This window comes from Aricia agestis, chromosome 1, assembly GCF_905147365.1.
Source record: "Aricia agestis chromosome 1, ilAriAges1.1, whole genome shotgun sequence".
In the NCBI taxonomy this organism is placed as follows: domain Eukaryota; kingdom Metazoa; phylum Arthropoda; class Insecta; order Lepidoptera; family Lycaenidae; genus Aricia; species Aricia agestis.
Window position 1 is genome coordinate 15,757,897 of NC_056406.1, and position 13,347 is coordinate 15,771,243.

The following is a 13,347-nucleotide window of genomic DNA, read 5'->3' on the forward strand; positions in this document are numbered from 1 at the left end:
AGTATTTACTGATCTAAATATGTAATGACTTCAAAATATTGGAATAAAAACTATAGGTACTTATTATGAGTTTTTCAGAATTTCTTCATCATAAAGCTTCTTCACCTTCAAATATCGGAAATTGCGCTAATTTTCTTATAATATGTACGTCTGTAATATTAAATTAAGAATTAAGATAGCGTTTAATGTAATATGGTCAATGGATCATATTTTTAGGCGGCAGGAGAATATTTTGACAAAGGCATTTTTTGTATATTTTTTTAACAATTAATAATAACTAATTAGTGCCTACCGCCTTAGTACCTAGTTTTAGGAATATATTTAAGTTAAATCTATTGCAACACCATTCGTGTAAAACATCGTTGAGTCAAGTGTTAAGTGAAACACCATACGTTAATGTCTCTTCCAGTAAGCTATACTCTTTGCTATAAACAGTTCACATAAACCCAACATTTTCACACATACATATGAATGCAATTAACTAGAATAGCTGCAGAAAACATATTGGCACAAGTCAATTACATGATTATATTACTCTCATTCATTGTTTACTATCTTTCTGATTGAGGTTTTGTCGATTAGCTTACACAAGACATTACCTCATGGCTCATACTTTGAAGGAGCTATGTTGACGATAGTATATATATCACAATTTTTTTTTATAACTTTTTCAAAATGAAGCTACTCACAAAAAATGAGCTTGATGCTCATTTTTTGTGAGTAGCTTCATTTTGATAAGACAAACAACATTTTAATCTGCGAAAAATCTTGAAAGTGGTAGCTATCAGAAATAGAAAGGATTTCATACTTTGCATTGATGGTCCTAAAATATGGATTATTCTATTTGTAGGACAAGGTTACTCTTAAAATTATTTAACTATTAACCTAACATACAAAACCTAATATACAAAAATCAGCTTGTTAGGGTTCCGTTTTAGGGTTCAGTAGTCAACTAAGTTTTTTTGATTACAGAACCCTATAACGGAACCCTGCCGAGTAGATTTTTTATATATTGACAGATTAATAGTCACATAATTTAAGAATAACATTGTCCTACAAATAAAACAGTCCATATTTTAGGACTATCAATAATTCAAACATGAAATCCTTTCTATTTCTGTTAGCTACCACTTTCGAGATTTTTCGCAAATAAAAATGTTGTTCGTCTTATCAAAATGAAGCTACTCACAAAAAATTTGCTTGATAGTAATAAAAAAAATGTTCTAGGGCTCCCGTACTATGAATGTATAACTACATTATTAAGTTTGCTATTTTCCTCAGAGGATATTTTAAAAATACTTAACTAACCTTTACTTATTACTCAGACACAATAAATGTAGAATATTATATTTCGAACAATAATAAATGGCGCATCTATGACTCTATCTATGACTTCATTTCTATCGTCTTCAGTTACAGAAACTTAACCAGTGTTGGTTGCCATTCTATATTATGACACCTTAGAGATTTTTTTTAAATACTATGAATGCGGAATGCCATAGCAGAACCACCGATTACTAAATAGTTAGTACGTAAGTAGTACTTTCCGTAGTATGAACTCTTATAGTGCCAATAATTGTGAATTTTAATTTTAACTTCTAATATTAAAAAATATTCTTCAGATCTAGGCGAGCGAGACACACCCTCCCCCGCGCGGCCGCTGCCCCCTCCGGTGACGTCATGCAACTGCGAGGAGCTGCTCACGGTGGACTGCCAACTGGAGACCAAGGAGCTCTGGGACAAGTTCCACGACCTCGGCACAGAGATGATCATCACGAAGACCGGACGGTGAGTTCATGAGCTGCAACAGACTTTGTCACCAGATCAGATTGTCTGCGCACCAAATCAGAATAATTATAGACACTCATATTTGGTCAAGTTATACATAAATTGCCCTATAATTGCAACCGTACGCTTGCAAAATTAAGAACCAACAATACGGATAGCTAAAGTATCCGACGTGTTTTAAAATATAAACAGGCAAAGTAACAAAATCGAAGTTCGATTCCGCATAATCAAGGGAATGGGGTACATAATGGATTCATTAGACGGAGTGGCTAATTTTGGAGCAATTACTCCGCGAACCCCATCGTCCTTCAACCCTTTAACGAGATAAATTAAAAGTACATTTTTATCGTAACCGGCGTAATGCCCCGACATAAATTTTCCGGGAGACAGCGGCGGGGGAAGATGTTTTTATAGTCACGCCGAGAGTTTATCTAAATAATTGCGCGCCGGCGCGGGCGGTGAGCGGAAAATTGCCATCGGGAGCCCCCGTCTAGTTTTGACGGGAACAAGTCTTTTAGGGGATCCCCTGACTTTTAATACCATAAATCAGTTTGTGAAGTATTGCCTTTGTTATATTTGGTTACGTTTCAACTTTTTATTTGTGTTGGGAGAATTTGTTTTTTCATAGTTTGACTTCAAGTCTGTAACTCGAATCAAAGTACAAATTCCTGAAGCGTCATTTCTACCCGTATCGATATAGATGTATCATGTAGTGGTCAAAAACCACTAAACCACAAATGTCTTGACACTTCCCGACTCCAGAGTGCAATAGATTCTCCTTACTGTACTAGTCAGTACCTTAGAAGAGATCTGTACTGTGTACAAGATGGCGTTATAATAGCCAAATAGTTTGGTTGTAACTTGAATGTATCACTTCAAAATTATAATAAAATTGATTATTAATGCAGAGCAAGCATTTAATCTGTATTATAGTGTTGGCGGCGCGTCGCAACAAGTGTAGTTAGCCTAAATCACTGCCGCGAGGTTCCATCCCGGGGGACGCTCCATTGTTACACTCATTGCTCGACACTCGACACCAGTGAACAGTTTTGATACTTTTCATATTATGACATTAGAGTTGAATCAACTTCAAATACACACAAATGTATAAAAAGTAGTTGGTAGTTACGCCGTAGGATCATTAATTAGGAAGGTTACCTGTACGATACAAGCAAGCATCGCACATTCTTAGGTCAGCACGACATATCAATAATTTAGTCTTAGATATTTCAATAATTTAACAATTTTGTAATGTTTTCATTTTTTGCCAAACTCATCATTAACTTAGTACTTATACCTAATATATATTATAAGTACTAAGTTAATGATGAGTTTGGCAAAATAAAAAATGTCTCAGCTATAATACGCAATCACCTCCTTATATTATCATTATTCTATTGTAACCTTTGTAATTTCTATATCAATATAAACAGTTTATCATTTAAGGCTGTTTCTATCATCATCATTATCATTGTAAGGTGTACAGACTACAGACCCTAAACCTACATCTTTGTGTACATTTGTGTTTGTGTTGTCTTTGTATTTACAAAAAAATAATAATCTGAAAGTAGGCAAATATTATAATAGAATAGATAATGTAGATGACAATATTTTATGTGGCTTGTGTGACCGATCTCTAACCTTTAAATAAATTTCATATTAATCTCTACACGTTAAAATTGCGCATATTATTGTTCAAGTATCAATGCAGTTCATGCGTGGTACAAAATTGTAAACAAGGGATAAATCGAGACATCTAATCAAAATGGGATATCAGAGACAAATTTTAACCGGGGAGGGTGCTGAAGCGTGTTTTTAAATTGCTTACAATGCTATCAATTAATTTTGAATTCCTGTGAGACTGTTGCAAAAATATAGATGAAATTATAGGGACATACGTCAAACTAATATTATAAGACGTGCGTTTGTTTGTTACCTCTTTACACCCAAATCGATGAACCGATTTTGCTGAAATTTGGTATGGAGATACTTTGATTCCCGGGAAAGGACATAGGATACTTTTCATCCTGGAAAAATATGCGACTTTCGCGCGGTGACCGAATTTTCAAGCAACGCATTTGCGGGTACCAACTATAGTTAGCATATAGTATAAAGAGAAACTACATTCCGTGTAACAAAACCTCAACATTCCGTATGAGTAAAAAGTGGTCCGTAATTTAAATATTGTAATTAAAATAAAATACATTTTAATATTTTCGTGTAGACTGCTACATCTGTAATTAGTAAATTAGTATATTACAAGCATTAATTTAGTCTCGACTACCGTGTAATGCGGCTCGAGCAAGTAACGATTGCTAATGAAAAAATTCTAGAATTTTAATTAATTTCATGACGTAAATATAATTTTTGTTTTAACTTTAGGGTTTGTTTTAACTAAAATATTCTTATAAAATGAAAGTTTAAAAGTAAATAATATAGGTATTTTATTCTAAAAAATTAACAGACTTTTTGTGTTTCGATAATATTTTGGTGGATGATGTAGAGATGTGCAAATATTATTGCTAATATAAAGTCCCTTAATACGCTTTATCTTTTTTATTGCGGACAACAATCCTTTTCATAATATCATAGATGTATCGTGTACATATTTTGTATTAGGTATCTCGATAATGTCGATACATAATATACATGATAATATTATTATTATTAGTAGCTTCTTCAGATATGCAAAAAAATCACAAGCTACAAATTAGCTTCCTTTAACACGGTAGGCAATAGCTATATCCATGCTAATATTATAAATGCTTTCGCGTGTCTGTCTGTTTTTACCTCTTCTGCACGCCTAAGCCGCTGAACTATTTTTGCTGAATGAAGGATACTTTAAGTCCCGGGAATGGATATAGGATACTTTTTATTCCGATAAAAATGAACGGTATTCGGTAAACGGATTTTGGCGCAACGGAGTTAAGGGAGTCATTAAGTTCAATACAAATTTAAAAATCCATATCACGGCATCACGATGCGGTCTAAGGTTTTTAAGGCATTGTTTTTAAAAAAATAAAAAAAAAAACTAGGCAGATACTTGTCACGTTGCGGTATAAGCTGACCCAGGCATTGTTTTAAAAAAATAAAAAAATTTAAAAATCATTTTGAACGGAGTCACTGTGGCGAATATCGACGTATTCTGTTTGACGGCACATCACTACCGCTCGCGGGAACCGTCACTCTCCCCAACTCGCAGCTCCCAAGTCGTGTTTTGTATTTTTTGGGCGTCGTTTTGATTTACTGGCGGCCACCTCGCGTCCGAGTTTGTTAAGACGTAACTGGTGGACGATTTATGTGATGTTGACCTTCAGTATGACACTCCATATTTGGACTACTGCTGTATAGTTAGATGCAGCTTACAAGACGAGTATAATTTATGTTATTACATATTATGTTATACTGTATGTTTCCAGCAACTTCGTTGGGAGGATCGTGCGGAAACCTCACATTTGTCGTGATGAAAAATATCATAAGACCATTTCTGAAATTCAAAGTATCTGAGTACCAGATTTTGTCAAAATCGGTTCGTCGGTTATGGCTTTATGGGTGAAGACTGAAGAGTACGAGTAAGAATAGTAACGGACATATATACATAATATTTTCCCTTACAATTTTAGGTACTAATAGGATATAATAAAAAAACTTGAGTCGTGGAGAGAGGGACACCCGAATGGAAAGAAGTTATTTCTTATCTTCAAAAAACCTGTATACATAATTATGACATATTATACATTCAAAAAATTATTTTAATAAAATACCATCTACTGACGCCTAGGAATACTAACAACGCGTCGCTGTTTATTCTCAAAAAAAAAAAACGCCATCTAGTTGACGCACAGGAATACTATCAACGCCCTCTGCCCCTACATACAGGTACCAATACAAAAGTGTCATTACAACTTTTTCAGTCTAGCCCAAGGCGCAACGCGCGATAAAATAATATACACCCGAGGTTGTTCTTTAACTAAAGATGCAGATACGTTAAGCCCCTATAAGTGATTCTCGTTAAATCATAGATTACCAGTCGCTGGCAGTTTCCCACTAACATCGGTATCTAGGTACCGGGTAATATAATTTTATAGCGGCCTTATAACTTGTTAATATGCGATTGTAAACACAATTTCCACAGAAGTACATACAATGTATCGATGAACAAGTGACGCCATTTTAACGGCGCGGCGGTGTGATCGCCAATAAACATGTTAAGTAGGAAAATACAATTAAAGGTCGTCAACTTCGTACATTGTTGCGATATTTTTATGATTTATCCCAGGTGTAAAAAGTATAAGCCGTAGCGAGGAAAATTAGTTCCTCTGCAAAAAGTACCTGGCTACCTAAGTACCTACGTGTACTACAATAAGAAATTATTATTATTATAATTTGAAAAGTAGAACTGTATACCTACTAACAATTAGTATATAGTAGTAATTACAAGTATATAATTTTTTAAATATAATATTCAAAAAAATATCAAATGCGACTCATTATTGTGCCAAAAGTTGTAATTTACAGTTTGTAAAGAAAAAGACTTTAACGCGATCAAAGCATAAGCAAATTTCAAGCAAGCCTATAGATTAATAATATTCGCATGATTCATAAACAGGACCAATTATACAAGTAATTATACAAGTACAAATAAATTATACAAGTAATTTCGGAAGTAAGAAATCAAAATACATATGTACTTGTAATTTTACATAACGCATCACTTAGTGACAACTGACTATGGTGTTCGGATGTGCTGTGTAAAATCCCACACACTATTAATTCCTAACTGCGATGTCGAAATAATCGAATGCAAATCGACTAAAGGGCAATATCAACACGATCGAATTACGAGTCTCATCCGGTAGTTTGTTTGATTGAATATATCGAGTCAAAAATACACGAGTTATGAATCCGCAGCTGGTTCGGGCAAGGTGTTGAACGATATAAACTGTATTTGTTATTACCGCTCGGTGGTTCTACAATGGCCGCTGACGGTTCCGATGGTTATTAAACGTTTTAAATACAACAGGTGGTTTGATTAAAGTTAATCTTATGAGTAACGCGAGTTTTGCACGCATTTTCATATGTGAAGATTTTGATTGCGATCGTTAGTTATTGTTATTATATTATTATCCTAACGAATGTGTTACATAGATAGGCAATCAGCTAATAAAAACATAAGACTTAATCTTAGGCAATACAGCTGGAGTTTAATCGCAAACTATCTAATGATTTTATAACTTATGTCTATAGAATAAAGTTAACACATCGTTTTTTTCAATAATTTAAGTAATCAAAGAAAAACAAAATATCTGTTTTCTTTATAGTAGGCAGATAAAATTCTTATTTTGGCTATCAGTTTTGGAATTCCACCGATAGAAATGCTTTCAAAACATTTGATATCGAACATCATTATTTCTCAATATCGCATGTCTTGGGTCTTCGAACGAGTAAGTTTGAATTAGTACCACGATCTGGACCCATGCTGCGTCAGTTGCACCTTGCTACAGAAACACATCGGTATAATGAAATATGATTTCCCTAAACCTTGTGTCTACAAAGTATTGATTATACATACGCATACGGTTTCGATGTTAATATGTAATGGTATAGGTCTACCAGAATCTGATGGCAAAAAGTGAGAAAATAAATTGCCTCTAGCAATACCGGGGTAATTGGATTTAACATTTTGATCCTTTTTCTTTTCTTATAGCGGCTGATTATGTGTCTTAAACATGCAAATGTAAAAAATTATCCAATGATCAAGGATATTTTTTGAAAATCTGCTGTCAAAAATTGCTATCAGATTCTGGTAGACCTATACTTAGTAGGATTAAGTTGCGGGCAACAACTAGTTATGATTTTTTATCAGTAATGAATCAGTAGAAATAATTTTGGCGTCATAAAAACGGCTTATACTTTGCCGTTTCACAATTATTATGTATTGGTCTGTCCTGGAGCGTAGAAGGCATGCTACGCTGAGGCCCCATATAAAAAATTGTTTAGGGGCCCTAAAATAAGGTTACCTATATTACCATCAAGGAATGGGGAGGTATTATTAATTTTTGCTCACTTTGGGGGCCCCATTGGCATCGGGGCCTCGTATAATTGATACGGCATACAAGGGCGTCGCCAGCTGATGGCGCAGGGGGGGCAAGTTGACTTTACCTACTACAATTCATACTTTTCTCATTCTCTATAAATGAGAAAAGTAGGTACGAATTGTAGGTAAAGTCGACAGCACATGAAGATTTTCACTTGTACATCTATTACCAGATTTTAATATTATAATTTATAGTGGTCGTTGTTTGCATCGACTATCTACTTAAGTATATATAATTAATATTATTATCATTTTATAATATTAATCATAGTATCTCCGGAAATTTGTAATTTATCTGATATACTGCAAATATATATCATTACAACAAAAAATATAATATAACATTAATTGGAACTTAAGCATGATTATGTTATTCAAGTCTACCTATACATGGTTTTACCTATTAAAGGATTAAAATTAGGTACAAAATTAATTTTATTTTAGAGGTAGATAGGTTAATATAATAAATGTGTTAAATTGAAAACTAAGCAAAGTATTTACATAATTTTTTTTTATGAAATAAGGCGGCAAACAAGCAAACGGGTCACCTGATGGAAAGCAACTTCCGTCGCCCATGGACACTCGCAGCATCAGAAGAGCTGCAGGTGCGTTGCTGGCCTTTTAAGAGGGAATAGTAGGGGAGAGTAGGGAAGGGAATAGTGTAGGGGAATGGGCCTCCGGTAAACTCTCTCACTGGGCGAAATACAGCGCAAGCGCTGTTTCACGCTGGTTTTCTGTGAGAACGTGGTATTTCTCCGGCCGAGCCGGTCCATTCGTGCCGAAGCATGGCTCTCCCACGTTTAATAATATTACTAAGATACTAAAGCAAAGTTTTCGGTTATTGCAACTGCATTCTAAACACATATTTTGTCATACCTAACTGGTATCACAAAATATGTGTTTAAAATTGAACGAAACAGAAAAGAGCAAATAATGTGAACCAGTTAAAACCTTGTAATCACTACACTTTATGTGGCCAATCGATATAATAATGGTCCCAGTTTTACTGTTATTTCACCTTAATTGGCAATAAGCCGGCAAATACAAGGTAAATGAACCACGAACGATTTATAATATAAATAAATATTTTAGAACCGCTCGCTACCTGTGATGCTAATGATAGGAAACTATAATTATATCTCATATAATTTATTTTATTGTTAATGATTATCATTAATAATTGGACTATTTGACGACGTGGTAATGTTATGAAATACATCATTAAGATATTTAGTACTTCATTAGCGAAAAATGACGTTTATCGATGTCTGGAGGACATAAAAAATCTGTGTATAAATTAAAACACTTTAATACCTACTGATTTGAAAAAAAATCGGCGAATTGCGAGTTGGACTCGCGCACGAAGGGTTCCGTACTACTGTAGAGCAAAAATAAGAAAAATATGAGTGTTTTTGTATGATCCCATACAAAAACTTAAAACACTAATTATTATTAATTTTATTTAAATTTTATAAAGAATTATTGAATTACAAATAAAACTGAGTCATATTTTGTGAACATTTCAGGGGGCTACCAGTTGTCATCATTATAACGAGCAAAAAATGTAAAAAAAAATCACGTTTGTTGTATGGGAGCCCCCCCTTAAATATTAAACTTATTTTGTTATTGGTATTTGTTGTTATAGCGGCAATAGAGATACATAATCTGTGAAAATTTCAACAACTGTCTAAAGCTGTTCACAAATTACAAAAAGACACATGCCTATAATTCCTAACCAATCTTTACTCTACTCAGACATAGTCATAAGTAATCCTGTATATTGTAAGAATAGTCATTAGTTTCAACTAATTGAAAAGCTCCAATGGTATTGTTATGGACATAATATTATCAATACTAACATTGATGCGTAGGTATTGAGAAATGAGCTACAACTCCACGTCAGACAATTATAAAAGGCGTCGTGAATTCGTGATTAATGTTAAAAGAGCTACTGGCACTTGGCAGTGCCGCATTGAGTTAGCTCGGGGCCCGTAGCAATTTCTGGTGCAGCGCGGGGCCTCCATCCTAGTTCACGTAAGGGGCGACTAACCCTAAATTGTTGATTTTGTAATTAATTTTTATACTTGAAAATAAGCCCCGAATTGTTTCATTTTCTAAAATTAGATACTACATTATATTTCCGAGAATTCGATCTGAGCAAAAACACTATATCTTAAAATTTTCTCGATAGAAAAAAATCACAAAGATGCATCTAATTTTCACGAATTTTTCGTTTATTGCCATAACCGTGCATTGAACTAAGTTAATATTTTAACAAATTATATAAAATTCTATCATTGAGAGATCGACTTTTTAAAATGTTGTATATTTATCGAGTTATTGAGAAAAAACTAATTTGGCGATGAATCCACGTCGTTCTTTTTCATCTGGCATATGAAAGACGGGCGTGAGAGTGAAGAGAGAAGGACGATGTTTGATTTTTGGGGTTAGTCGCCCTCTTAAGTTTCTTTAGATAAAGGTCTATCAGAAACGTATTTTTTAGTTTTTGACACCAGAATTGTTAATTTAAGCAAGTCTGCTTTTACTATGTTAAAAATTACAGTCGCGGATCGCGACACGTGAGGCCCGTAGCGAATGCTACAAGTGCTATACGCTCACCCGGCCCTGCTACTGGAGGAATTTAATAAGAGAAAATGAAGTGATACCTGCACAAAGCGTCACCCACGCCCGCGATTCGCCGCGCCGCGAACTGTCAGCTACTGTTCGTTTGTCCGCCTGTACGGTTCTCACATTCGGTACAACATTAATCTTATATTAATCTAAATAACCTGTCACAATATTAACCCGTTGGGAATGTTAAATGATTCATGTTGACTGCGTTTTGTTGGAACTAAAAGGTAATAAAATTATTTTTACACGCGTTTATGTTATGACGAGCTTTTGCCCGCGGCTTCGCTCGCGTTAAGAAGTATTATTATATACAAACTTTCATCCCCTATTTGAACCCCTTGGGGTTGGAATTTATCAAAATCCTTTCTTAGCGGGTGCCTACGTCATAACATCTACCTGCATGCCAAATTTCAGCCCGATCCGTCCAGTGGTTTGGGCTGTGCGTTGTCAGTCAGTCACCTTTGAGTTTTATATATATAGATTGTGGAATGTAGAGCTGAGCTAATAACAAACTGGATAAATACTAATCACTGCTTTATAAACGTTATATCAATCTTGTAAATATTCTGACCTCTGTAAAGTTATTGCTACTAGTTTATTTGACTCATTGATGTGTTAATTACTATAATTTAAGTCATCAAATCGTTTAACGGTTATCCGTTAGTTATTACCTCACATGTCCGTCTCTTCGGCGCTTCCGTTGAAAGCTGACGGAGATTGACGACGTAATCATCTGGATCTGATAACCTCCCGTAACAACTCTCGTTATGACTTTTATGATACCTAATTTACCAGATAATGCTCAATCACGGTAAATTACACGCAAAATCTTACGTAAACCAGAATAAGACTAAAAAGAGACTCAAAATTAATAATATTTTGTAGAGTTCACGTTTGTTGTTAACAGTTTCTAACTTCGTTAAATTTTAAATTTAATAAGCTAAAATGTACACTTGCTTAACGTATAAAATATTTTACTAGGTATTTTCGATTGTCCGACACGATTAACAAAGTATGAACTCAACAAATTAGCTACACAAAAGCGTTTTAACAAAGACGATTTACCTCCATTGTATCATTATGCCTATTCGTTTTGTAATTTAATATTTTACGTGGAAGCAAAATAGTGGCAGTGGTCTGTCGACGTACAATTAGTTAGGTATTGTATGGCCAGTGGCAACTACATGTGCAAAGTGCGGGGGTGCCCTCCTACGCCTTCTGTGACTACGCCTCTGCATAAATTATCCGGATATTTCAATTTACACATTAATTCTATTTACATATCTATACCACAACAAAAATTTTAATGCTTAAAACTGGCTAAATATTTAAAAAAATTTAGAGAGTATTTTTATCGTTCGATACGGCATTCTATATGACATGCGCAAATAGGATTCGTTCGTAGCCAGTTTGTCATTGGCATATGTAGTAACAGTTATCGTTAAGATTCTCTAACGAAAATATATTTATTATTATATAATGCATTAGTAATCGAACGGTTTGTTGTGTCATAGATTCCGACGAAAACGATGATTAATCGATTACGGCTCTAATCAATCGCTATCTAGTGTTTATCGAGCGGGCGATCGAGCGATAGATCGGGCTATTGTACGAGTGTAATAAGGCGTTAAAAGCTCAATCGAGATTATCTTAGACAAAGGTGGGCCACCGGCGGAGAGTCATAGTTCAGGAGCACAATACGTGCGTAATGAAGTGGGCCGCGAGGAGGCGGCATTGTTGGCCAAACGAGCCATTGTGGCCGGCCCGCTCGTTACCGCTCGTGCCTGACTTTATTCTGAATCTTGTTAATAGTTGACATCTGAGAATGTTACTTTTGGAGTTGTTTTTGGCGGTCTACATTGCAATTTTTGCAAAGTTTGAAGCATTCGATTTTCTTCAAAACTAGGAAAAGAAAATCTAATTTTCGTTTCACAAAATTAGTTCCTTTATACTGTATAAAGTCGTCTATCTTGCTAGAACTGTCATTGTAAATAATGGAGTTTGAACACGTACAACGTTGAAAATAGCTTCGAAATAAAGCTTAATTTATTTGTATCCATAAATTTTTAAAATAAGCGGAAGCAGTTGCACCGTGAACTTTCTGAAATGATCCTAGCCGCAGGCGCTAAAATGGTTACCGTAGTGTGGCCCTCTCGTTTCCCCCGTACGGCGAAGACAGGGACGGGCATACGAGCTGTCATATGGCGCATTTTTAAGCCCGGCATTACATTTTCACAGCTACCCCAAAAAATGAAATATGTCAACTCCGGTGGTCGATAAGGAGTCGGTACAAAAACAGCGCGGTCGGAACTGAGGAGCTTGCGGTGATTAAACAACGAGATGATTAGCAGATGTTACAGAACTGTTAACTTTCTACTGATTAGCTCATAATTTGTTTTTGTTTATTACCTTAACACCTTTAGACTTTGAAATGTTTTTATTTTATTTAATGCAGATTAGGAAGCATCATTTTGTACGAAACTCGAAAGGCAACTATACTCATTATTATTATTTAAATAGTCAAATGATATTATTATGTTTATACAATGAACTATTTTACTAATATAAAAACCTTTATAAAAATTTTAAAGCACCTGTGCACAGTGCAACGCTAGGCCATTAGATTCGGCAATCCTCTTTTAGCTTCAATAACTAAAGATGTTTGTACACGCACGGCAGGCAGTTTTTTCGAAATGACGCTTAATGTGACCAAATTACGTTTGTTAGCACCACCCAACACCCAGCAACGGCAATGAAGTCATTATTTTCCATTTCCGCGGCGTGGCGTTAAGTCGATAACTCGAAAATGACGGTCATTCATATCAACTGCC

General features: G+C 34.9%; 1 protein-coding gene across 1 annotated transcript in view; it reads left to right on the forward strand.

Annotated features, from left to right (window-relative positions):
* The window catches only part of LOC121728376 (T-box protein H15-like), an 80,014-nt gene that overhangs the window by 12,661 nt on the left and 54,006 nt on the right, over positions 1-13,347 (forward strand). The window contains exon 3 of the mRNA XM_042116552.1: positions 1,623-1,788. Within this exon, the coding sequence (XP_041972486.1) occupies positions 1,623-1,788 (166 nt within the window). The remainder of the gene's footprint in view (positions 1-1,622; positions 1,789-13,347) is intronic.